This window comes from Plectropomus leopardus, chromosome 7, assembly GCF_026936395.1.
Source record: "Plectropomus leopardus strain MGB_pleo_1.0 chromosome 7, ASM2693639v1, whole genome shotgun sequence".
Taxonomy (NCBI): domain Eukaryota; kingdom Metazoa; phylum Chordata; class Actinopteri; order Perciformes; family Serranidae; genus Plectropomus; species Plectropomus leopardus.
This window is the reverse complement of record NC_142182.1, coordinates 16,091,617-16,118,276: the sequence shown is the minus strand read 5'-3', so window position 1 is coordinate 16,118,276 and position 26,660 is coordinate 16,091,617. Positions and strand designations below refer to the sequence as shown.

General features: G+C 41.5%; 2 protein-coding genes and 1 long non-coding RNA gene across 5 annotated transcripts in view; all 3 read right to left on the bottom strand.

The window, feature by feature from the left end:
* tshz3a (teashirt zinc finger homeobox 3a) overlaps window positions 1-13,673 on the bottom strand; it is a 50,263-nt gene extending 36,590 nt beyond the window's left edge. The window contains exons 1-2 of the mRNA XM_088080041.1: window positions 13,158-13,673; window positions 10,316-10,534 (exon numbers count right to left, since the gene is read on the bottom strand). The gene's annotated coding sequence lies outside the window, so the exon portion shown is untranslated. The remainder of the gene's footprint in view (window positions 1-10,315; window positions 10,535-13,157) is intronic.
* Window positions 13,674-14,255: 582 nt separating this feature from the next.
* On the bottom strand, window positions 14,256-23,064 carry LOC148189166 (uncharacterized). The gene is made up of 4 exons (XR_015776885.1): window positions 23,012-23,064; window positions 20,790-21,034; window positions 16,511-16,701; window positions 14,256-16,243 (listed from the first exon to the last, which is right to left on the bottom strand). It is a non-coding gene; the product is annotated as an uncharacterized LOC148189166 (long non-coding RNA).
* A 2,529-nt stretch (window positions 23,065-25,593) lies between these two features.
* The window catches only part of LOC121950393 (neural-cadherin-like), a 95,314-nt gene continuing 94,247 nt past the window's right edge, over window positions 25,594-26,660 (bottom strand). For all 3 annotated transcript variants that reach the window (XM_088080040.1, XM_088080039.1, XM_042496378.2), the window contains one exon: window positions 25,594-26,363. In XM_088080040.1, the coding sequence (XP_087936166.1) occupies window positions 25,797-26,363 (567 nt within the window). In that variant the 3' untranslated portion in view covers window positions 25,594-25,796. The remainder of the gene's footprint in view (window positions 26,364-26,660) is intronic.

The window sequence follows — 26,660 nt, the reverse complement described above, 5'->3', positions numbered from 1 at the left end:
AATGCAACGCACAGTCCCAGAGGGATGAATATTTAGGTTCATCTTCTCCACCGTGAGCCATGTCTAATTCATTATAATTACAGAAAGTCTAAGTGAAGGCAGCGTGTTATGAGCAGAGGTAACAACCCTAACATAACCCTATTACCGTGGGGTTACGTTTCCCCAGTGCCGAATCAATGTAAAACACGTGACCTGAAACAACTCAGGACAGGTTAATGAGGCTACATTTGGGGATATGCATCTCATTACAGCAGCCGCGGGGAAGGTCACCAAACACCACTGTTTACCTTAGCCCGCCGCTTAACAGACTCATCCTTGAAAAGCGGGGCGAGATGTACCAAAACGCCAGCAAATCATAACGTTGTAATGGTATGACTCGGATACCGAAAGCGCCGGAGCTCACATTCCATTTGGGAAAGGTCATGCGCGTATGTCCCACGGCGATCACGACCGCCATGTTTGACCTGTTGTTAAAGCGGTGATAGCAATTGTTTTACGCCAGATGAGTCTGATACACAATATGATTTAGAAGCCATAAAAAGCGATGAGGTAGTGTTGATCTCTCCGACAGCTATCACCGCTGATGAATGATTGAGCTCGGGACGGGCTTGAAGCTGACGATGGGAGGCCATGAGAGGGTGCGTGTTCATTTATGTGGCGGCGTATAGCAGCCAAAAGCGGTGTGTGGCACTCCTGTCTGTGCCCGCATGCGGAGCGTGGCATTAGTCAGAGTGTGTAAAGCCCTACCAGTCAGACGGGAGATGGGTTGAGGGAGATGAATGGGAGGCAGGTTCACTTTATTACTGTCACTCTGCTCTCTCCCAGTCTGCCTCAACCTCCCCACTACCACCCATCCATTAATCACATGTTACTGCCTCCCCCCTCCCTCCCTCACTGTCTATTTCTCCTCCCTCCACCTTTCTACTCCTCCTCCATCACTCCAGCTATCCATCTATCCTTCTATCGTTCACAATTGCATCACTTTTTTCCAAACTCTCACTTACTTCTCTTCCTCACACCCCCTTTCTATCATCCTATTAAGTCCTGACTGTCTCTAGTTTGCTGCTCCCTGCCTTATCTTGAGGCAGACTTTAGCTTGAAATTATGGCATTTTGTAAGAAGAATTTACCTTCAATATGACATAGATCAGCATAAATGACAGAATCCTCGTCTGCTGGATTGGGTTGTGCCAGCTTTTTGTACATTCATGACTCAGTTTGTGTGTAAAGTCTGATTTCTTGGTGGATACTTTCAAACTTCACCAAATGTGTTTTCTAGTAAAGGAAGAATTTGTAGCAATGCAGTCCAGAAGCCAGAGGAACCAAAATGTTGGAACTGTACGCTGCTGCAAACCACGGAAACGTTGCATTTGTGTATTTCACAGAAATCATAAACATTTCTAAAGTGACATTGCTCTGATTAACTGTACTGTATATGAACTGACTTTGTCATCAGGAGGTGGAGGGAACAGAGGATGGCCTGTCACCCTGACAACACACCTGCCAAACTGCATACCACCGTTTGAGATCAACTAACAAGACCGACTGTGACTTAGTGAGTCACTATTGTGTTTCCAGTGGCAACTGTGGCACCAAAAGAGGGTATTTTAAGCCAAAGCATGATCTCTCCCAACCATAAGTGTTTTTTGTGCTGATACCTTGCCACATTGACCACAGTGTTGTTGAAACAAAAATATACACAAAGTTTCAACATATCTGCTACTTAAAAAGAAAAAATGTGGTTTGCAAAACCATACAATTTATTCTGGTGAGCACTGTCCAATCAAAAGCAACCAGCCAGCTCTTTATAAATGCAAGTATTGCTTAGTTTTACTCATATATGACATACATGGATGAATACGTGTTTCAGAGTTCAGTAGTATTTATGCAGTTTAGAATGAGTGAAAAATATACGATTATGTTAAACTAACCTGATGTCATAGTTTTGTAATGTTTGTGTTAATTTCAGGAGACATAATTTAAAATCTTACAAATTTACAGGAAAAATGTGAACCGAGCAAAGAATCCAAATTAGGAGAATATTCTAGATACATTGGAGTAAAAGGAGGACTATGTTTAACAACAGCAAAATTATATCAAAACACCAATTTTAAAACTCTCACACGACTTGTGCAATAATCCAAGTGTCATCCAGTTGTACACTGTAAAAATAAACTACTTGTTTTAACTGTAAAAGTTTGGTGTCTGGGCTGCCTTAAATTCCTTAGTTGACTGAATTTGAGGAGAAGCTGTATTAATTAATTTTACCTCAACTTGTCTTCACAAAAACAGTCATCTTAGAATTTTAAGGCAGTCTGGACACTAACCCACTACAGTCTAAACAAATAGTTTATTTTTACAGTGTATGCTCAGTATGTCCCAAACACAAGCATGTTCACTCAGACTTTATTATGTATATTATTTATTTGAACTCTGACTCAAACGCATGCACTTGCCTAGATGTGTCACTTGTATTTGGAAGTATTTTAAATAGTGAAGTTTTAACAAATATACGTGTGTTTCAGAAATGCTGAGCATAGGACTGAATAAACGTAACTTAATCATATTGCATAAGTTGTGTGCGAGATTGTTAACAGATGTTCAGGTTTTATTTTGCTGTTGTTGAAGTCGACCCTCCTTTGCATTTATGTTTTAAGATTTTTCTTTTTTTTTCATTCTTTGCTCACTGCGGAGGCAAGAAAACAAGATTTCTTGACAAATTCAATATAACAAGGGTTGAGTAACTGATATACAAATTATTATTTTGATGAATGAAGTATTCCTTTAATGCTACATCATTATTGAAACATCATTTAATCAAGTGTAAGGTTACACATTTTGACTGTATTTCATATTAGCGACTTCACTCTTCAATCTCAAACAGGTCGGACATTAACTCATATAAAGCTCTTACACCTGGAAGTTACTGGGTCTAAATATGTTTCAAAAAAACAAAACTCTTCCTAAAAATTCATTTGTGTGGTGCATAAATCTCCCCGTCTGAAACATGTCTGAAACATGTATATTGTACCTTTGTGTTTTTGTTTGCTGTAAGTCTGTTGTGAAGAATTTATGTCCAATACCAGCAAATGATCAATAAATTTCCATGAATGCAGTAATCACTTACATCATGGATGAACTACTGAACAGGCCTATCGGGCACAGGCACGGGGCCCAAAGTTTCGGGGGCCCTCCTGGCCTTCACCTGCAAAATGTCACTCAAATTAACACATACAGACTAAGAAGAGACAAAAAAGACCACAAAGACACACAAAACAAAAACAAAAAACAAGGCAAAACGACCACAAAGGGGCCCAGCTTCTCATTATCCGCCCATGACTTATTATAACTAGTTTGGACTCACAAAGAGTTGGTGCAACTGGCTTCTGGTCCGCAAAGACGCAGACTGTTAGGGCTGAGACACTATAGATCAGTGTGGAGCAGCAGCATTACCCCTGCAGTGATGCCACCAGCTCTCCCTCTGTCCCAGCAGCTATCAGCCTCTCTGCAGCTCCCATGGGCCGCACGTCAGACAGTAGTGCTGTGTTGATGCTTTTGCTACATACTGTATATATATAGCCAGCTAGCTGTGCACTCTCTGGGGTACCTGGATGAGCTGTGTGCTACAGTGGATACCAGAGCTGAGGGGGAGGAGGAAGGAGGGAGGGAGGAGAGGCCCCCATAGGCCGGCCATGCCGCCGCTCCCCCGGATCCTAGCGGCTAATGGGTCGGCAGGGATTTGGGGAGGGGGGTGGAGGTGGACAGAGACGGATGGCTCCTGACAAACTCACACTGACAGCCAGTGAATACAGGGCAGCCTAGCAGAAAGGTCAGAGCAGGGATGGATAAAGGACCGCTTGACTTTCAAAGTTTCACCCTGCTTGGTGCCACCGCACTGTCAGCGCGGAGAGAAAAGTGTTTACGGCTCGTCAGTTGGTTTTTCTGTCAAGCTAGCAGGCAGTCTTTGCTAACTGCCTTTTTTGCAGACCAAAAAGTTCAAGAATCCTTCAAACATGTACACCCTGAGCAGCACACAGATTTGTAGTTACAGGGTAAAAATGAAAACAACTTTCCTTTAAAAAAAAATTCAATCCCAGGTGCAGCACATATATGCAACAGCACTGACATTCTCATTAAGTCCTTAGTAAGCTGTGTACCGTCAAGGAAAAAGAATCAAACCCTCTCTAAATGAACTAATCTGGTGTTCACCCCAGAGGCTCAGTTACTGTGTGTGAATGTGTTTGTGCGTAGGTGATGTGTTTATTGACTCCAGTAGAGGAGTGGATAAGAGGAGAGCTTCTGACTGAAGAACACTGATCCAGTCAGATGTCACAGGCCCTCAGAACTGCCTCTAATGGGGCCCCAGGGACTCTCCATCTCTCTTTCACCCTCGTCCTCTTTCTCTCCCTGCCTCACTAGCTCTCTATAGCCAGTCTCTCCATTTCATCTGCCCCTGGCACTCTGCTCCAATTACACTTTGTGTATCTACAGTTACACGAGTCAATTAAAAAACTGATGAATCTAATATGCAATGCAAAGTCCACTATCAAAGGTGCCACAAAGGTAACACTTCTTTTTGATTTTGGTTTAACCACACGTTTAAGGAGCCAGATTCGTAGTGAAACATTCAATTTTTCAAGATTATCCGGGCACAGACGAAATAGAAGACATGCTTGAGAGCTATTTTCTGTCTTGCTGAGAGTTAAATGAGAAGATTGATACCTCTCTCATATTTATACAGTAAATATAAAGCTATAACTAGGAGACCATTAGCTTAGTTTAGCACAAAAACAGCCTAGCTCGTAGGTAAAGAGATTGCCTGTGACACCTCCTCGCAACTGGACGCAGTGTGAACAAGGGGGTGAATGAACATCAGGCTGTTTCAGGATTTCAATTGAAAAAACATGACTTAATGTGTTAATAAGTGGTGTTGGTCCTCAGCTTTATGTTACCTTTTGGGCAGACGCAGGTTAACTGTTTCCAGTTTTTATGCTAAGCTAAGCTAACCAGCTGTTGGCTGTTGATATTTAACAAACAGATATGAGAGTGTATCTGTCTTCCTATCAATCATTTGACGAATTCAGAGTACTAGAAATATATGATAATTTGATAAAAGGCTAACACTTCACACTTTCATCTGTCATGTAGGCTACTTTGTTTTCTTCTTATTGTCTTTTACTTAACCGGCTAAAAGTCTCACTTACATTACAGCCACATTTACAAATTAAGAAAACTGCACAAACAATATCCATACATTGGATTTGGTATTTGAATTGTCAAAAATCACCCAAAAACTTAGCTTAGTTGGCTAAGCAATAGTTAAGTTGCTAAAGTGCAAAGGGGGGGCAAAAGAACTACTTTATGAACTACTTTATGAAAAAAAGAAAATAGTGAAATGTGGAGATACGAGGTTTGCACTTGACAACGACAATATGGACCTACACCTATAGATCATTTCTAGTCATTTTTGACAACTCAAAGCGCTTTCGCACTCTGAGTCCCATTCACCCATTCACACACGCATTTATACAGTGGTGGCTGAGGTTACCGTACAAAGTGCTCAGTTTTTACACATTCACAGGCACTCACACACTGATGAAACAGCCACCAGGAGCAATTTGGGGTTCAGTGTCTTGCCCAAGGAGCTGGGGATCAAACCGCCAACCCTCCAATCATAGGACGACCCGCTCTAGCTCTGAACCACAACCGCCCCAATCTATGGAATTTCTGTAAAAATAAATGCAACTTAATCATGTCATGGTAAACATATTGTGTAACATTTCAGAGTAAAACGCACAGAGTTCTAAGCTCTGTTTGGTGAGGTTGATTAGCGACCATGTGAATCTCTACTAAACTTTTACAAGCACCGACAACAGTCACGCCTGCTCTGATTACGTGTGAAACTGTCCACACTTAACCACTCTTGCCTTCTTAGCGTGAGCCTCATCATGTGAGATCGGCGAGGACACCACTCGTCAGCGGGCCAGAGGAACCGGAAGGGACAGTTCCCGGCAGGACGTGCACTCCTCCCACCGCTCCCAGAAGGCCATGCTTCAGCCATGTGTCCATCATCACCGTCGGGAGGCGTCCGTTTTTGAGTCCTCACGTCCTCTGTCTGAGGCACCCCTGTCTCTTTGACGAGTCGTGTGACCTTTTCCCCACGTCAGGTGTCGCGCTTGGTTACGTCAGGGCGGCGGCTGAGTGTCAAAATGTGGTCCTGTTTGTGTCTGTTGACTCTGTTAATGGTTTTACCCAAAGAGCACCGCTTTGGAGTGAAACAGGACCTGATGTGAGATGACGGGGGTGACACAGACGGGGCTGGCTGGGCTATCTTCGATGAGGTGGCCCTGTGCTCGTTGGGAAGCGTCCTATCAAGGCGGGACGTACACTGTTCATTAACTGGGATGAATGCCAAAGAAATAACATATTTTTACACATTAATTCTCCAGCAGATGTTTCTTGGCCAGATCTCAGAGGTTTTTACCCGATTAAAGGTCCAGTTTGTAAGATTTAGGGCGATTTAGTGGTCTTTAGCTTTGAGGATTGCACATTGCGACCAGCTGAAAACATCTCCTGTTTGGATTTCCTGTTTGTTGTTCAGGTTTTTACCAGGAGCTGAATTATCCAGAGCTGTCTCCTCTTCTCCAAAAAAAAACTGACCAGGTGATTAAAATGGTTAAAAACACTAAATAAAGCAGTTTAACTTTGCAAATCAGCATATCTCCAATACTGTTCCAAAAATGTCGCAGACTGGCCGCTGGCCCAGCACCTGCAAATGTGTGCTCAACTTTTTCCTGATCCAGACGTTCATGTTTTGCCAGAGCCTAATTATCCACACAGACCTCCTCATCTCTTAATCAAACAGACCGGGTGATTTAAACTGTAAAATACACAAAATAAAACAATTTCGTGTTACGAATCTGTGTTTCTCCTACAGGGTTTGGCTCATCAGAGACAGGTTCCCAGCCGCTGCTCATGCGTGCTCACATTTTTATTTCTGATAATTTTAAGGTCTAGACATTCAGGAGGTTTTCTCCAAGGGCTAAATTATCGGCAGAGGTCTTTTCCTCTCCACAAAAATAGGACCCAAAACAAGTGAAAACACCGAATAAAACAGTTTAACATTAAAAATCTGGATTTTTCCGACTGCGCCAATCATGGAGGGCCTTCTAAATACGGTGGTCAACACAAAAACAATATTACACACTAAAGAAAAAACAGGCTACTTCAATATCTGCCAGTATCCCTCTAAATCCTGCACACCAGACCTTTAAATGAAGGTAAACTTAATAGGTTTTTCAAAAACATGCATGTTTATGTGAGCGTTTCTAAATGTACAGTAGTGTACATGCTGACCTTATAGCCCCCCCAAGAGTCTTCATCCATTACATGACAGACAGTACGCGTCCCTCCTCTGTGTCATAACCCCTTTTCTTCTCCCTCATTACATTTCTTAGGGTGGACAAAACACATTGTCCTCACACACCATTGCCTGATCATGTTAGAGTTGACTGGGACACCAGAGCAGGCGTCTGCTGGCCTCCCCTGAGGCTTCTTCCTTACCCCCCACCGCTACTGTACAATCACTGGAACATGGGGTCAACCAACGAACCGATGAACCCCTTTGATTCAGCTGCAAACCTCCGCATTTTCTTTCATCAGCAACACATCGCAGCGTTAATATCTGGACGCTTCTGCTCCAGACCTTTTTGAGTGCTATGTGTCGTTATCAATAAGTCGTGATTTTTAGGGAAGTACATTTTTAAGGGCTTAACAAATTTGTTTCGGTGCACAGCCACTCTTATGTGTGGTTTATTTGGACACACATTTTCTCCAGTAAAACACGTCCTAAGTGATGGTTTTGTTCCAGCGTTTAAACCCGTGTGAAAGACCTGTTTGAAGCCTCGAACATTTGGTGTTAATAGGGCAGAACGGCGGGGTGTATTTGATAACCACAGCAGCTACAGTATGACATCCACAGCCAAACGATGGCTACCAGCTCTGCAAACAACCACCACACCCTCGATCCATTTTTATTGTATTTGAGCAGCAGTGTTATATTTCCTGGCCTCCCCTTAGCACCACACACACAGGGCACTCCAAACAAAAAATCCATACTATCGACCCGCCAATGTCACCACAATTACTCTTCCCAAACAGCCATTGAGGACAAATTACATCTGCACTGCCTTTTCACCCGGTCACTATGGCTGAGCAGTAGCCCCCTCACACCACTGCCTCCTCCTCCCCCTCCGCCTCCTCTCAGCCTCCCGTCTCCATCCCTCCATTTGCCCCCTAACTGAAGTCTGGATGGCGATATGGAGAGCGGGGTCACAGGCGGGGAAGGGACAGCAAAAGAGCAAAAGAGCCAGCAGCTTACACAAAGCAGAACAGAAACACTTCATAAAATGTTGCTTCAGCTTATCACTGATCACACAATTTCAAGCCTTCTAGGCAGCTGCCACTAAACGTGCAACAGTTATTCTGCTTGAACACTCACTTATCAAAGCAGACATTTTTTTCTCTCCCCACACTGACATGTAGCGTGGGCAACCAGGAGAAAAAAAAAATTGCCTGGTATTTGCATACGTCGTATTGGAATAGGTGCTCAAATATCATCTTCCTGCCGGTGGCAGACTCAAGCTGAGAGCTGCATCTTCCTCTGCACTCGGGCAAGCCTCCAGTGGTGAGAGGTAATCTCGCTCTGAGGTGCGAAGAAAACCACTTCCCATGTTTACATGAATACAGAAGCCCGACGCCACAGAAAACCCTCTGGTATTGATTTCCCTGTCTGTATACACTGCCAAAATCATTTATTCACTATTGGCAGCAGTGCTAGCAACAACCAGCATTTAATGCTCTTAGCTATTAAGTTTCTTTGCAAGTAATCTCAGAGAACGTTGTCCCCCCTCCAACAGCAGACAGGGTGATTGAATTTTCCTGATGCTGCGATGGCCCAGGAGGACATTTAAATGACTTCTGGTGCAGGTGGTGTATACCTGGGTGTCGGAGTTTGATTCTGTTTCAGACGGTGTGTAGGTCCCCTCTCTGAATCAGGATCATCAGTCACCACCCACACACACGCACACACACACGTACGCACACTGCCTTTCACCTTCATCTTAAACAATGAAAGGGTCTGCACTCTTTTAACTGTAATAGCTCCAAAGCCATCTACTCAGTATTTCTTCTCATAGGAGCGCTCGTGTAGAGCTATTTCTCTCCGAGGCACATCAGTGATATTTTCTGCAATGGAAAGGCTGGAATCAGGAGGAGGTTTTTCTTATTGTTCCCGTATCTAGAACAACATGCAGATACAGCATGCAGAGGTGTTTCCGTAGCAGTCAAACCAGATGGAGCACATGTCTCGCCGTTAACACGTAGGAGGGTACATTTGATTGGGATGAGAAAAACTGACTGGTATATAAATCAGATTCCATCCTTACAGACATAATATATATTCATAAAGAAACACCCAAAAAGTTTTTTTTATCACTAAGAGTAAGAATATGAAAGAGACGATTAAAAAAATAAAGAACAAGTGAGAGAAATAAATCTTTGTTTTGGTGGAAAACCTGGCAGCTTCAAGTCATACATCAACAAAAATCTCATATTCTTGAACGTGAAGGATTTGAGTGACAGAAGATATTTGCCTGTGCCAGTTTCAGAGAATCACATATACAATATGTCACTCGAAACTCATATTTCAGTGGGGGGGGATGAAACTTAAAATTGCATTTGTACAGGCTCTTCCTGCGTTTTAGGCTGGAGATTCTCGGCGCAAAGCAGCATTTAAAACAATTTTGTAGCACAAAATAGCAACAAAGATGTATCCAAATAAATCAAATCGCCTCCAACTCACATGGCAACCTATTACGCTCGCTCTCCAGATCCTGCATTAATGCACAAATCTGCATTACAACACTAAAGCTCCACCTATCAAGAGCTTATGTGTGCGTGCGTGTGTGTGTGTGTGTGAGGGAATCATTCATGCATCTGTGAGTGTGTATGTGCATGATATATGGTGATCAGTCACAGGAGGGGTTTTTACTGCGTGATTATTTCTGCTGTGACACTAACGAGCTTCGGCTGCAGATCCACTGCAGACCAATTACACTGGAGAAGAGGCTGCTTGCTTATTACACTCAGATAATCAGCGGGTTTTAGCCTCCATGTTACAGCTCCTGCTAGACACATGAACATTTGATATTTGCAGGACGTGCATGGCTGAGTACTGCATTTATATACATACTATGTGTGTGTGTGTGTGTGTGTGTGTGTGTGTGTGTGTGTGTGTGTGTGTGTTAGTTACTGACCTGCTATTCAGACGGACAGCGGGCTATTGTCTGTGAAGCTGTGCTGTCTATATTTTGGAGTTCCAGCTTGTTGATTTATCACTCCTGCATTGTGTTGCCACGGCTCTCCACTCGATTGTATCTTTGGAGCACCAATATGCCAGCTCTGCATGTGTCAGATTGTGGCCGGGCCCGCTATGAGGGATTTGTGACTGGAGGGGAACCTTACAAACAGGAGACCTACGGGGAAGGAGAAGATGAGGGGAGAAAGAGGGATCAAAATCTCTCTGTATTCAGTGATTGGGTTATTCTAGACAGCACTGTCAGCACTTTCCACAAAGAGTTGCTGAAAAACCAAGGGAGGGGCGGTCGGGGAGATCTTTTGATGTATACTGTACAAGTGTGTGTGTGTGTGTGTGTGTGAATGTGTGTATATATGTGCACACTCTAATCACCTTAATTATTTCCTCTAATTACCTGCAAACAGCTAATGAATTCCTCAGGAATCCTATCATGTTGTGTATGTGCTCACATCATCATCCGTTTTGCACGGCTGCCATTAATTTGCTCATAAACAAATACAATTAGCATAAAATGTTTCATTACAGGCTCATATATCTGGTTTAGTCTCTGCTAAGGATTTGAAACAGCTGAACAACACGGACAAAAAAAGCATCGTTTTGTTGCATTTCCTCTCCTGCTTTATAAACGGCCGGATGAAATGAGCGGCGGTTTAGTAAAATATTTCATGGTGTGTATGTTTGCTGTCCTTGGGGATGTGGACGTGTGTTCTCGTATGCATGTTTGCGCTGCGTCTGTGTTTGTATTTGTGTGTGTTTGTTATTTTTTCACTTTATAAATTTTCCATTCAAGGTCGTCCGGAGAAGAGGGACAATGGACTCGGTCCTGGGTGGACTGATGATGAATGTGTACATTTCATGACAACAAAAGCATAATGACCTTATTCTATAATGAATGGATTCATCATTAAAAATCTCTGGCCTGCGGCAAAGTCTTTTTTTGCATATTCTGATGTCACCTCCTCTCCGAACATCACATGCATTTGTTGTCTACGCCTCTGGTGTGCTGTGTGTGTGTGTGTGTGCATATCCATGTGTGTTTCCATTTGTGTTTGTGCAGGTCTGCATGTGTGTATCCTCTGTGGTGCACCAACAGTCCAGACGCTGTTAACTGCACCACCCATTAACACAGCCAGACATGCTAGAACAGAGTAGTGTTCAATCACTCTTGTCACAGACATGTTTGTGGAAATACTTTTGTTAATGTAACATATGCCTTTGTGATTGCAGAGTGTATGTGCAGGATCTTTTCTTAGATAATTAGTGATAAAAACGACAACTGATGTTCTGTACTGCACAATGCCAGCAAACCCAACAGTGAAAAGCCAAGTTCATCAAAACATTAAACTATATTGTAACTGTACTGTAAAATTCCTATGGCAGGTTACAAATGTTACGACGTTCGAAATTTGGGTTTTAACCGTAAGGTACTGACAGTGTTTTACAACACATGTCTCTGAGGGGACATTTCTTTAATAGCAACAAAAGATTAAAACAGCTCAGGAAATTTCAAGCCACAGATGCATTTGACTTTCAGAGCTGGAAAGTAATTAGGGAAGACCGGGCATGGTTGAACACAGGATAGTTTTACACTTTCTACTCAAGTGCAGTACAGACAAGCACACACATAAATCAACAGACTAATAATATTGGCATGTCATTGGTATCGGCAGATATTGCCTTTAAAATAGACAGCCTACATGCTGATTTCTGCCGATATCACAAACCATTATGTATGTTTTTTAAAGACTACATTAACATGTACAAAACATCAAACCTAAGTTGAAGAATGTTCTTTATTTTCCACAATGAATGAATGTTAAATACACTGAAAAGAACTGTATTTCATGTCTGCATCTGCTTGTGGGCCACCATAAGAGTATGCATAATATCATGTTAAATGGATACATCTATATTGGTATTGGTTATCGGCCAAATATCCCCAAATTGTCTATTCCTACAACAGGCAGACACATGCACACACCAGTTGTGTTGAAAAGTCATTTAACTGTTGAAATAAAAAGCTCTCAGTGTCTTAACTTTTTGTCATAACTCTTATTTCATAATGTTTAGTTTCAGACCTGGCTATGTAACAACAGGAGGTGGAAAGTGTATTAGAATATTGTAAACAAGTGGCCTACAAATACTTATACCTTTAAGAAACGTTACTCAAGCATCAAGCATCATTACATTAAATGTCAATGTACACACATGTATAACAACAAAATCTGCATGACCATTTATATCTAACAGTAAATATTACATTTCTGTAGCTGGCACTTTTGCAGCCTGTGCAACTGATTATTAATCAGTTTAAGTTAATCAGAAAAGAGACAAAACTCAGACAAAAATGACCGACAATAAATGCAATGCCTGCAAATGCAAAATGCAATATTTAGCAACACAAATTAGATAACCTGACACTTTTTTACAGAATCAACGGCAGAATAAAATCATGATGGGGCTGTTTGGATATTAAACTGCACAGGAGCTACAGAAACACATATTACAGCCTGAAGGACGCTGCACACGTTACACTGTGGCGTTTACACGCAATCTTGCCTCGCAAGCAGTTGATGACGTCGTCGTTGTTGTACTCACCTGTGTGAACGTCACTCTGTGAGCTGTGTGCATGCTAGTGCACTACAACTGTTAGCATATCTGTTACTACTTCGTAAATCTACTAATTTAGCAGCAGATAATCCAATATCATGCTTTAATGCACATGTTAATTTAGCTAAAATATGCTGATAATATAAATAACGATTCTTTAGACGTCTTACCCTGTTAAAGCCCATCACAAACGGTCTTCCCTGCTGCAACTCCATTGCGCCGCTAGCAATTAATGCTACTTCCGGGAACTATTGAGATGCTCCATGTTCCGCCATTGCTGTGAAAAAAACGGTCTTTAGGAGCAAATGGAGATGATGCAACTCTCTTAAAGGGCTCCGGTGCACGCGAGGTCCTTTAAATCTGCATTATGTTCAGCTGCTGTGCTGCTTCATCCTCCAAGCATCAAATCTCCAAGCAGTCCAGTCGTCCTCTGTGTCCCACTATAACCACTCCACTGGGCCTCTTTGTCCCACTGCTCTCCTCAAAATTTTCCTACATGTTGAGCTAAATGCGGTCACATCAGAAATTACTGTCGAAAACCCGCAGAAAGTCCTCACACACAGGTTTAAAAAGACAAAAAAACCCTTAGCTAGAGCAAAAGAAACCGCCAGTAGATACATGTGTGCACTTTAGCATGTTAGCCGGAGTCAAGCTAACATAGTCTGCACCTGTGACGCAACATGTAGGTGTGTTTGATTTAGGTCACTGGGGTGCCCCGCGGGTGGAGCAATAAATGGCTCATCAATAAAAGTAGATGAAGTGGGATCCAGAATGTGGCCAATGGGTGGCCCAGAGAAATTAGGATGGACCTGGGTTTTTTCAGGCTTAAATAAGTAAAAAAAAGAAAAAAGAAAAAAGAGGGCTGAAAAGTTTTGGGTTAGTGTCCACATATAACATTTAACTCACATGATTGATCAGCTGTTTTTGCAATCACAATGCTTTTCATTTTGTTTTCTCAATGTTTAATCTGTGTGCTTCCAATGTTTTCTCTGATACTGTGTATGTTGATGGTTTGAAATAAAGACTTTTTAAAAAAATGTATGTTTCTGCTCTCCTAATGAGACAAAAAAATAACCACAAATGAAAACAGTAAATCAGGGTGTAGTCAGAGTGTTGAAATTTCGACTTGAAACAAAAAGAAATACTATATGTGGCATGCTCTATCAAAATCAGTCAGATATCACAATATGTAATTTTTGGATAAATGTGGATTATTGTTGACATCTTAGTTTTCGGTCATTTTGGTTTTTCTTTTTGTTTTTTTTTAAATGAGACAAAAGGGCAGGTAAAAACAGTAGATCAGTGTGGAGCAATGACAGATCTTTTACTTGACGCAATTCACAGCTGGCCCAAGAATTTTGGGCCCATTTTAACATGTTGTCAATTCACATGACACAGAATCAAATGGGATATTGTGAATATTAGTTTAAGCACAAATTATGAACAAATAAGCATGTTAAGACTGAGATGAAACCTATAAGCAGCCACACTAGAAACAAGTAAATATAGTATTCCTCCATTAGCCCAAACCCAATGAACAGTCTTCTTAAACTGACCTCCTAATTTTGTTCAGTTTTAGTTGAAGGAAGGAAATTTTTTTCGTTATTCCCTCTCATCCGTTAAAAAATAGAGGCCCCCAGAGACCGGGGGGGCTAAGCAACTGCTTAATGCTGAATAATGGGTAAGACTGGTTCAGAGTCACTGACACAGCAAAGAAATATTCTATTACAAGTAAAAGTCCTGCATTCAAAATTTTACAAGGGAGAAAGCACAAAACTATTAGCAGTGACATGTAAGTAATATAAGCTCTGAAAGTAAAAGCAGTCATTATGTGGTATTGAATTATAATTATTAATGCATTAAGGTACATATGACTTTATTATTGACACTGGTAAAGGTGAAGCATTGCAAGTTTGTTAGACTATAAATGTTGTAGTATGTGGCATCAGTTTTATGCTACATATGTGTCCCTATACAAATAAACATGAAATGAAATAGATCTTATCTATCTATCAAAACATATCATACATTCTTTGTTGTTGATTATGTTTTGTGTTTATAATCTCAATCTGCAAACTAAGAAGTTACAGTAAAAGTATCATAAATTGGATACAATACATTACTTGAATAAATATACTTGTTACTTTCCATGCTTGTGTGACATTTTTTAAAGCTTTTTTTCTTGTAATGGAGTATTCTTTTATTGCAGTGTTGCCATTTTTACTTAAATATATGAATGCATCTTCTGCCACTGTAGATGTTAACATCATAAAATGGTGAAAGAAAAATCCTTTTTCATGGTTTTACTCTCTATGTGCTTACCTACAGTGCTTCCTCCTCTCACAAAGAGAAGTTTAATGGCTGCACAAACACAGCGCTGATTGATTGACAGCGGTCAATTATCAGTGCCTCTCTGTGCCGTATTGATTCCCTGGGCGAGATTAGTATCTTTTCTCTAGCTCGCTGTCCTGCAGGTCATGTAACACGCTCTGACCCTGCCATGGATACAAATGGCACATACATCTCCTGAACTGCTCCAAATGTCACCTGTCAGACAGGGACACGGAGGATGGGTGGACAGAGAGTGGTTTGGGGTAAACACACTTACAAACACTAAAGCAAATACTCCCATCAGGGTAAAGGATCAGCTGTAGAGATGTGTCTTGTTATAACATGGCAATTATGTCATTTTCTAGGTTTGCGTCACCTCCTCTTGTAGGACTTGTGTGCTTCTGCATGTCTGCCCTGCGGGAATATATTTTCAAGAGGTGAGGCAGGTAAAAGCACTTGAACTGAATCACCCTTTTACGCCATTCAATTGGAATATCTAATACAGGGCTGCACTATTACTGAGCCAGCCACCACACCAATGCATTTCACAGATAACCAAAGCCTACTGAATATCAGAAGCCACAATGGATGCACTGTACAGCAGCGGGGGAGGAAGCAGTGGAGTCTGGGTGCCAAGTTGAGAATTCAGAGCTTCCCCTCTGTCTGTAGTCAGGTGGGATGACAGCGAGGGGGGGCGAGCGCTGGTTGGTGGCTCTCCGGTGGCTCTGACAGCCTGTCACAGGGAGATCACTGCCACATGCCTGTCTGTCCACAACGCTGACGGCTGACCCGTCCAACACGGCCCGGCCCGCTGGTCATGCCATCCCTGTCTGCTGTCGGACGTCTCTGACAGCTGACAAGACACCTGGGACACGGCAGGCAGGGGCCAGAGCACTGCTACCTGTATAGACATCAGGATTTACTGCTGCCAAGGAAAAGAGAAGAAAGAAGTGTGAAGGAGGAGGAGAGAGAGCATACACAAAATGTTTCAAAAGGATCACACACTGTACTTGCTAAAATCTATTATTATAAACAATGGGGATTTGCCTCCAATTAGTGAGTCTTTGTCATCAGTTCTTGTCTAAACATAGATACACAGTGCAGCATATCCTGGCTTTTGACAAAAACTTGTATGTGTGTTTCTGAATGTGCTTTGTTTGTGCGTGCGTGTGTGTGTGTGTGTGTGCATTACATTTTTCACAGCATAACTCCCTTTAGATGTGGAGACAAAGGAGGCTGGCGGCTAGAGTCTAGGCTGCTGAAACATATGTGCCCTGTCATTTATCACGTCTGCTGGTGAAGGAATGAGAGCCCATCAGTGGCCTGGCATTGATCCCTGTATGGGCCGGCTATTGTTTCCAGCAGCACCTGGTGGAGTTCAGTCTGCAGTAATGGGGAGGAGGAGACACGCAGAGAGGGGAGAGGATTAGTTTGGAAAGGGAGGCGTCAACATTTTCTAGGCTACTCTTTTTGAGCAGCAGAGAATCTGGAACAAAGCTGAAGCGTGAATTTTGATATTAGTCGTCTTTTTTGGGGGGGGATTTTAGATACATTTAATTAAATCTTTCTTCTGTTGAAGTAATAATCCTTAAACTTCGGTCCTGGTTGATTTGGCAACACTCATGTTTACTGGTTGGAAGTTCAAGTGTGCTTTAATACTGCACGTCCCAGAATTCAGAGGGCAGCAAACACTTATGAGCAGCTGCTTTGTGAGAAATACAACAAAAGAAGTTGTGAATCTTTTTACAGTGAAACCAAACACATATATATAGTAGGTGTGCATATTTAGGTCATTTGAATCCAGGATAGGAATAGCACAAACCGCCACTAAAGCTGGAAAATGTAATTACAGAAAATCAGAATCAGAATCAGAAATACTTTATTGATCCCTGGAGGGAAATTGCATAAATCACTGTGACTGAAAAAAAACACCATAAACAGGGTTAATTCAAATCTTAAAGGTCTTGTGTGTAAAGACAAAGACAAACCATACCATCATGAAAGAACTAGCAGCAAAGAAGCAGACTGTTGCATTATCTAATGTTGCCTGTGTCTTGGCCAAAAAGTTGTACATGTACACACTGCAAAGACTAAAACCGTCAACCAACTAATGAGGGTTGGGGTTGTGGAAGAGGAAATAATTCCACACAGAAGATGGCGGTAGTCTGTAATCACCATTTAAAATGGGAAATTAGAAGACCATCTTGACTCTAGTTTGCCAGTTAGCACATTAACAAAGCATATGCACCGTGCGCCTGTGAACAATAACACAAACCATCAGGAAACGTTTCTGCTAAAGACCTCAATGGGACAACATGGTGGACTCCATGGGAGAGAACCTGCTCCGTATTTACAGCTTATTCTAATATAAAAAAAAGAAAAAAACACAACCATTCTTATTTTTAGTCGATTAAAAACTAATGAAAACATAGTTATGAATATTATACATGATTTCTGCCAATCGATGCCCCTAAACTCTACACACTGAACCTTTAAGTATTATTATTGTTGTCATCCTGTAATTTTGCAATAGATGAAATGAAGTAGGTAGATTCAAATCTGCAGTCTCCCTGAGTGTATCAGTATAGGTTAATGTGTGTAATTACTTTAATAACACCACTTTCTCATGATCAGTTTGCTATATTTCTTAAAATTACATATTTGTATGTTCACATATATATCAGATTTTTTAGATTATAAAAGATGTGTTGAAAAAAAATGCATTAAACCTAAAAATAATTTTTAAAAAGCTCAAGGTATGGAGGTTTTATTCATTGCATGCTCACACCTTTGAAGCTGTGCTGAAAAGGATATAGTGTGCAATAAAGAATTATAACAATTTGAGTCAAATTAAGAATAAAAAAATGAATATATATAAAGTATAAAAATCCACTTTTATAAATAGAAATATATATATAATATAAGTATTTAAATGCCGAGGTGTTTCGCTGTGTGCTCTAATATACCCCCAAAAAGGAAGTGCATGACTACAGCTTCTATTTTGACGTCTGAAGCTCTGAAAAGAAGCTGTAATATTTTCACCTGGCTTTGTTAAAAACACATTTGCTTACTCAGCATTGTTTGTCTGCAGTAATTCATCACACAGGCTTTGAGCTATTGATGGAGCCAGCATCCGTTAGCAGGCCCCTGTCAATGATTCACTCACTAAGCCCATCTGTCAGGCGCCCTCTGCTTCTCCCCTCTTCCTCTCCACCACTGCTGTTCTGCTCTACCCTCCTCTTCCTCAATGATGGATGCAGAAAGTCCTTGACAGCCTCAAATGGCCACATTCAACACAAGAACACCTCGCAGTTTCAGTTGTTGTTATGTAATCCCTCACAAATAGTCAATCAATTATTGTCTCAAAGTCACCTGTGGCGCAGAACAAAAACCATTTACAACTTCAGAAGAGAAAGGCTGTGCAGGGAGGTGATTTCTGGAGGTGATTGGTAACTATTTGAGTATTCACAGCTTAGCTGAGGACAGTGATCAATAAATCAACTGCTCACAGAATCCATCACGATTGTGCCATTAAATGCTCCCAATACAGTCAATGATAAACTGCGGCCAGCGCATTTCTGGGAGGTGGTGTGGTGCATCCTTGCAGAGCAGAGTGCCGGAGCACTCAGCCACACAGGGAGGGGATGAAGTATCTATCCGTCTGAGTTTGAAAAGAAACCTGAGGATCTTGATGTGAGCACAGATCAGCGGTGTGAGTCAGAGCTCAGGTGTGGCAAAGAGTGCCATCTGTAGGCAGAGAGGAAGAAGTGCATGATGGGATGACGTGAAACAAGTTAGACTCCTGAGAGTTTGGACATCTGAAAACTACATCTTTAAGGGGGTTTCAAAGTGAATTTCACCTCATATACACCAGTGTGGAGGCACATCAAGCAGCTTCTCTAAAGCTGTCCATCATATCAAACTTTCATGACATGAGAGTTCTCAGTTGTTGTGGAATTGTAGATTTTAAAATTTTAAAATTTCCATTTTTTTCTGAGCACTCTCAGGACATAATTTCCACGATGGCTTAAAAGCTGAGGTTCAGCATTGTTAATGTTGATATTTGGCTGACTTTACCTTGTGACCAAAATTTAATGTAAGGACAATGTCAGATCCCAACATCACGTTGATGCAGAATACTGACGACAGATGACGTTGATGGTTTGCTGGTATTAATTTGAGTTGTCAAGTAACTAAATCCACTGTCTCCCAAGCATCTCGTGCTAACATCATCTTGACACAGAAAAACAACATTTAGTCATTAAAATCATTACGTTAATGTCCACACAACATTTAAAATATCCTCAACTCAATTTTTATTTCAACCAAAATTGAACGGCGGCCAAACATAAGAATCCAATGTCTTTCTGACGTCCTATTGATGTCAGATCAAGATGGGAAAATTGCTGAAATAGGAAGGTTAATTCCTATTCTATCTAATTCAAGGCTTAACCTATTTATAGAACAGTCATTTTCACAATAGCCACCAATATGCAAATTAAAAGTGAATCTAGCAAATTTCAAATTCTAGCAAACACAACTGAAGGTTGAACTTCTGAAATATGCCAGCTTTAAAAGACTTGTTTTACCTTTATTAACTTTTGCTGTGATGCTGAAGAAAGTGAAAGAGGAAATGTAGAAAGAGCACCTTCATGACCCACTGTGCACATTAGAACCATCAGCTGTAACTATCAAATTCATTTTTATCTCTTAACTCTGCAAGGAAATCAGGGAAAACAAATCTGGGGTATTAGAAAACAAAAAGAACTTTCTATAAAACAAACAAACAAAACAAAACGTTTGTGACCGCTCTTTATCCTGTAATAATTTATGGTGAACAGTGGTGATCATTCAGCTCACAATTATCCATATTAAAATGTGGAAATGTTGATTTAACTTTATATGTGATCTCAGTTGTTTTTTCATAATTGAAGTTATCTCTATTTTAGTAAATCAACTGTTTTTTTTTTTTTTTCCAGAGAATGAGTATCTTCTGTCTCGTTAGTTTTACATAATGACGACACAAAAACACTTCTGCTTCCTTTTCTAAAGACTAAGCTCGAACTGATTTTTCATTTCTCTGCCTTCTGCCCTCCTGAGAATCTTTGATACTTTATTGGATTCTGGTTACACCTAAGAACACGGCCCTCTCTCCTGCTGCGTGCCGTAAACCACAAAATCTTGTACCATAAAGCTACCCAGGAATCAGCACATTATGATATTGGAGACATGAAGAGGCTGTCAGTCTTCTCAGTGATTGCTCTGTCTGTTAACAATGTCCCAGTGTGACTTTGGTAATGATTTATGCATGTTAACATGCTACATGTGGCACATTTGAGAGCCACATCAGCCCGTCTCTGACACAAAAACAGGTTTCTCTTACATCCATTTAGGAACAAAAGACTGTAAGTGAGGTGTGGCATAGTCGCTGCGTCTCCAGCTGTGCAAGGATCACTGCAGCTTTCACTCACCCTCTGAGAGCCCGGGCCCACAGCGGTGACCCCCCTCACATCAAACTTGACTGCTCGTGTCCTGTCTGCACGCCGAGTTGTCGTGTAGGCTGTGTCGCTCTGTCACAAGACATGTCCCACATTTGCAGCCGCCATCGTTGGCCAGCAGGATGAGAGCGTCTGTCAGGAGAGCTGACACGCATGCCACTTTACTGGGCGACTGACAGAGGGCCACGCCACACTGTCACTTCTCCCAGATCCATTGCCTGAGGATAAACACGGACACACACACACACACACACACACACACACACACACACGTTAATAACACAAGAGTAAACAGAGCTGGATTCTCAGGGAGTGACTGACTGACAGTCTGACTGGATGACCGGCCGAGGCTGAGGGAGCTGGAGCTCTGTGTCACCCCTCATTCTTACAATCTCCAGCTGTCACATCAAACACTCTGCTCCCCTTGTTGCTCCGCCTCCAAACCCACCACCTCCCCCCACCCACGCCCTCTGTACTGAGATCTCATCACAAATGTATCCTGTAGTACAAGAGGGCACACAGGAACAGCGTATCATCCATCCTCATAATCCATCAGTATATACTACCTCATGCTGTGGTCAATTTTTTAGAATTGTTTTCTAATGATTACAGACTTGATTTGAAGACTTCGCTCAGTTCAGGGTTTCAAATTTTCGGGAACAGCAGTAGATGATAAAAAATCTGATGTACCCCGATTCACCTAAAGATTGGAAACAAAAAATCAATGCTAGTGTGTTCCCTATTTGCGTTAGTGTTTGAATTCTCAGTTGTTAATTTTATCCACTATATAGTGCACTATAAAATACCCACAATGCTTAGCTAATTTGAGTGTATGTACGAAGAAACCTACATTTTACTCCTGTAAACCACAATGCAGTGAGGTTTTGTGTGTGCAGAGGAGAAAAAAATCCAGTGTAGTGTCCAAAATCTTGTTTGGTTATTCCCTATATGGTTCACTATTCAATACACACTACACAGAGAATAGTGAGTGAGTGAAGAGTGAACGGTTTCAAACACAGCTACTGTCTTGATAAGGTTTTGGACCACCATGAACCCCCACATGAGCTTCAATGTTTTATGGCATACAGCAGATTCTCCAAGTCTCTGAGCTGTACTGTAAGAATGAACAACATGTGCCCTCATGTGGTGTTTAACAGTGATGGCAAGTAACTATGTACAAACACACTTTTTGAGTACAACTATGAGGTACTTGCACTTATTTCTGGTTCATGCAATTGTATATAAATAGACTTTAATCCACTGCATTTAAGTGAAAGCTATAGTAATTGGTTAAATTTACTATAGTTAATAAGATTTTACACTGGAAAAGCCTTTGAAAAGCTTATAAAGCAGAAAAAAATCATCTTGGGGCCGCTTGTCAAGGTGTAGATGCCGATAAGTTGTCAGCAGTTCCACCAGGGAACAATTTACCCTCTAAACTTCTCCGAGGATTTTATTTTGATAAATGCTCAAGACCCAAAGATATAAATTGACTGAAATTCCACACCAATAGCAAAGATTGAAGAAAATCCCCCCAAATTAATACAACTCTCTAGAGCTAAATTTTACTTTTTCTTTTTTTACTTCTCATGAATCATCTCAAGATCCCTTACCCTGTGACCCTACAAAGGGTTAAACTAATGAACCAAACTACCCAGCTCTCAGCTCAGTCACCACAAGAAAATGATGGCATTGTACATTTCTGCAAACCACAGATATGCCATATTAGTATGTTTCATATGTATATTATTAACGTTTCTGAAGTGATGTATTATATGAGCTGACTTTGTCATTGTGAAGGGGTTAACAGATGTCATGTCAACACAGGCAAGTTTCCTGCCAAGCTGCAGACCACTGTAGACCACTATCTGAGACCACCACCACCACCAACAACAACAACAACACCACCAACAACAACAGGTTATTTAATGGGTCACTGCTGTGCTTCCAGCAACTTTTTGGCCCCTAAATATGTGCTTTTCTAGGAAGGCATCGATGCGTTTCCTTTGGCTTTTTAAGCAACCTGTGGCTGTTTTTTAGTCCTCAAATGCGGGTCTTTCTCGTGACCTGTTGCCATTTTTCCTGTGCGGATAGTGGCACAAAAAGCGGTTGTTTTTTTTGCAGAGACATTGCTGCACTATTAGTGAATTAGTGCGATATCTCAGATAGCAGAGTCAGGCAGAGACGGCACTCACCTCAGCAGGGGGCGGGGCAACAGAGTGAGTTAGCGACAGCACCTGTTAGTAAGCTGTAGGAGCAAACCATTTGGATGAAAGGGGGGGCTAAAGAGATGCATACAATGATGATAGACGTGATTATTTTGGATCTATGTGTATTTGAATTTATCAACAGGAAATTGTTTTTTTGAAACATCCATTCTTTGTATTATAATTTGATTTAATGTTTGTTTGTGTAAATATTTATTATGTCACAGGATGGAGAGCCCACCTAAGTCGTCTTGTCTGTATGGAAGACAATAAATGCCACTTATGGTTGCTTTGCATTTTACCTGTCTTATGCCTCTCTGTGTAAAAACTTAAAGCCACCTTCTGTGAACCAGACACCCCCCCCAAACTGAGTTGATGTATTTTCTTAACCACAAACAAGTGTTTTTTGTTCCTAAATCTAACCACCTGATAATCACAGCCCTCCTCTACATTATAATGTGCAAATGTAATGTATGAGTGGTTTGCAGAAATGTACAATGCCATTATTTTTCTGGAGATTGTATTGCAACTTTATATAAAAAATATGAAACTTGAGAACATCAGTTATTTTTTTATTCTTTCAGTGCATTATGTTAATAATGCGCCTTTACCTGTTGTGGTGTTTAATGCAACACTATTTTTTACACTGGGGTACTTGCACATTTACTTCAGTAAAAGAGCAAAGCACTTCATCCACTGTTAATGTTTTGATAAAACTGTAGTGGAGAGCGCTGTCTCTCATGTTGGTCCAAAATATCCCACAGGTGTTGAGCTGGGTTGAGATCTGGTCAATTTGAAATCTAGAGCATATGTATAACATCAATGCCATACTAATCACACCATTTAGTAATGTTTCTCTGATCATTTATTCTGGTTTTAACTTTGTACTTGTCCCTAAGATACTGTTGCAGTTTCATCATGCTGCTGCTGATGGACTGACAGTGTCCTCTAATGGCTGAAAAGTAAATTACATCTTTTTAAAGTAGGCATTATAAATCACAGCAAGATGTTTATCACCTTATCCTATTTAACCAGGGTACTTTTGCTGCAATGCTTCTCTGCTTTAAAAAACATCCTGACGGCGGTCACACCTGGAAGCTGCCACAGTCTGAACCAGTTAGAGGTTCACAGTCATAAATCTTAACATTCATGAAAAGACCTGGGAACACAAATATGCATGCAGCACCACAGCCCTGTTTACAATTTAGGCTCTGATTCAAATTTAGACTCTATTATGTAACTGTTTACACTGTAGAAAATACTGCAGTAAGTGAAATTTGCATTTCAAATTGACACTCATCATGCATACAGTACTTGGGCAGATTTTAATAAATGTAATAGCATCAGGGCTGAATTGTAATTCATGATGCTGGAAACAACCATGAACTCATTCAAGGATCCTCAGATCCCGCTTTGGGAAATCCCACTTGTTTGTACTGCAGAGATATAAACTGTAAATCTGAAGTAATGAGCTGCTGTTTGGATCAAATGTGGTGCCGGCAGCTTTCCAATAGGTGGCAGTGTGCATTCATGCAACAAATTCATCCCAGAACTTATGACTGAACAACACTGAATCACACATATTTAATTTAGTACTAATATTAATAACAAAAGAGGGAAGCAGATATTGCATGAATGTGAAGATCTTTGAGCTCACACATCAAGATCTGGTGCTTTCATTTGTAGACTCGTGAATACAAAATGGACAATGTGAAGCTCCATAAGAACCTACAGGGGGGTGAAACCATCCTCTCGGCCTGTGTATCTGTTATGATGCATTATGTAAGTGCGAAGATGGACCAGATACAAACATCAAGGCCAGCATCAACTCTGGAGCAGCTCTGTGCGCTTCCCCAGCGGCTTGCTCCAGTGTCACAGCTGTTAAACTCCAGTAATGCCAGCTAATTAAGTACAGTGTAGGGCCACCTGCTGGGATCCCCATGCTTTTGAGTTCATATGGGAGACTCCCAGAAGCTCAGGTCAGAAGGCTACAGGCTCTGGACATGAATGATTCATCCTGAAATAGACTTTGCTCTTCTCATCAGAGGCTCTCACACAAGACAATCTGCTCCAGTCTATTTCCAGTCATCCTAATCACTAGGAATAAAAGAAGACAGATACATGGAGGGATTATTCATGTGTAGGTAATAAGAAACACATCTTATTCTGCTTTGTGTCTGCTGAGCTTTATGACTAAAAAAAACAGCATTAACATTTGATGATGAAAGTTGGCTTGAACTTCAAAAACGAGAGATTTGACGATTGCTAATGTGAACTGGTGTTTGAACAAGATCAAGCTCGAAATATTATCAAAGATAATTATTTATTTAAAAGGAAAAAAGATAATACAAATGAAAGAAAATCATTTTTGTCACATAAACGATTTCATGAGTCATTAACGGCAACAAGAATCCGGCTCTCTCAGAGGAAACTCATTTACTTGCAGACATTACTCTTTATGAGTTTGATGACATGAATAGCTTTGACACAGGGCGCTTCCAAAAAGTGCTTTCTGTGGAGTAAATACTGTACAGTGCAATGCCAAGTAAACAATACATCACATCTGATCATTCATTGGTAAACATCTTTTATATCAAAGAACTTAAATGTTCAAAGTTTCATCAATACAGTACATTTATAGCAGACTTCACATAGACCCTGGGCAACCTCCCAGTATTTCACATTTAATTATCTCCCTTTGGAATTCCACCAACGCCTTCTGATTAGTGTTGCTTTTTCTGCAACCTTCAGTTCTGTTTCTCCGAGTGCAGCTTCACCCGCTCTTCTCACAGTTCAGCTGCCCTCTGCTCTCCTTCAGTTTGTCTTTCTGGCCCTCCGGAGTCTTGGAGTCTCCTCTCAGATCGCTAACTACTGCTCGGAGGGTTTTAAACCTGTCCAGCCGGGTGCTCTGGGCTGCTTGAAGCCTGACTTCTGAACCCTGAGATGCACTGAGGGAGCTGAGAGAGCGCACCGCCGCCAGGCCGCGCTCCTTCCCAGAGGGACGGCGCGGTGTGGTCATGGTGCCGAGCTCTCCCGGGTGCTCCATGTCCCTGATTACCTCACACAGGTAGCGGGCCAAGTCCTGGCTGGAGAAGGAGAGGGTTTTGTGGGAGCGGCGGAAGGTCAGAGGGGACGGCAGCGTTTCTGTCTCTGAGGGAGGGATGGCAAGACGCAGAGCTATAGCTGCGCTGCCGTTCCCATTTGACAGCCCCTTCTTGTTGTTGTCCTGGGAAAGCTTCGTCTGCGGGTAGGAGATGATGCTTTGGGGGTAGCTGTACCGCAGGGACTGTGCCGGACTGGGCTGAAGGGAGCGCTGCAGCTCCACCATGTTAAAGGCATTCTGAGAGACCAACAGGGGAAAGAAGGACAGAAGAGAAGAGACATTTATTTTCCCCTGTGTAATCTTTTTTTTGGAATTTAAGAGATAATGAAAAACAACATTGCCACATGACACCAATCTGTGCTCAGAGCAGTGTAACTAAGTTAATGCCTGTGTGTGCAAATGAACCTGCTCCTAAGTCTAAGACTAAGATCCACCATGTAGGAAGAGATGTTGGCATCAACAGCACCATTGATTAGCCAAGTAATTAATTATCTGATTGCAGAGTGGGTGAAAACTGCTATTACCAGCACTATT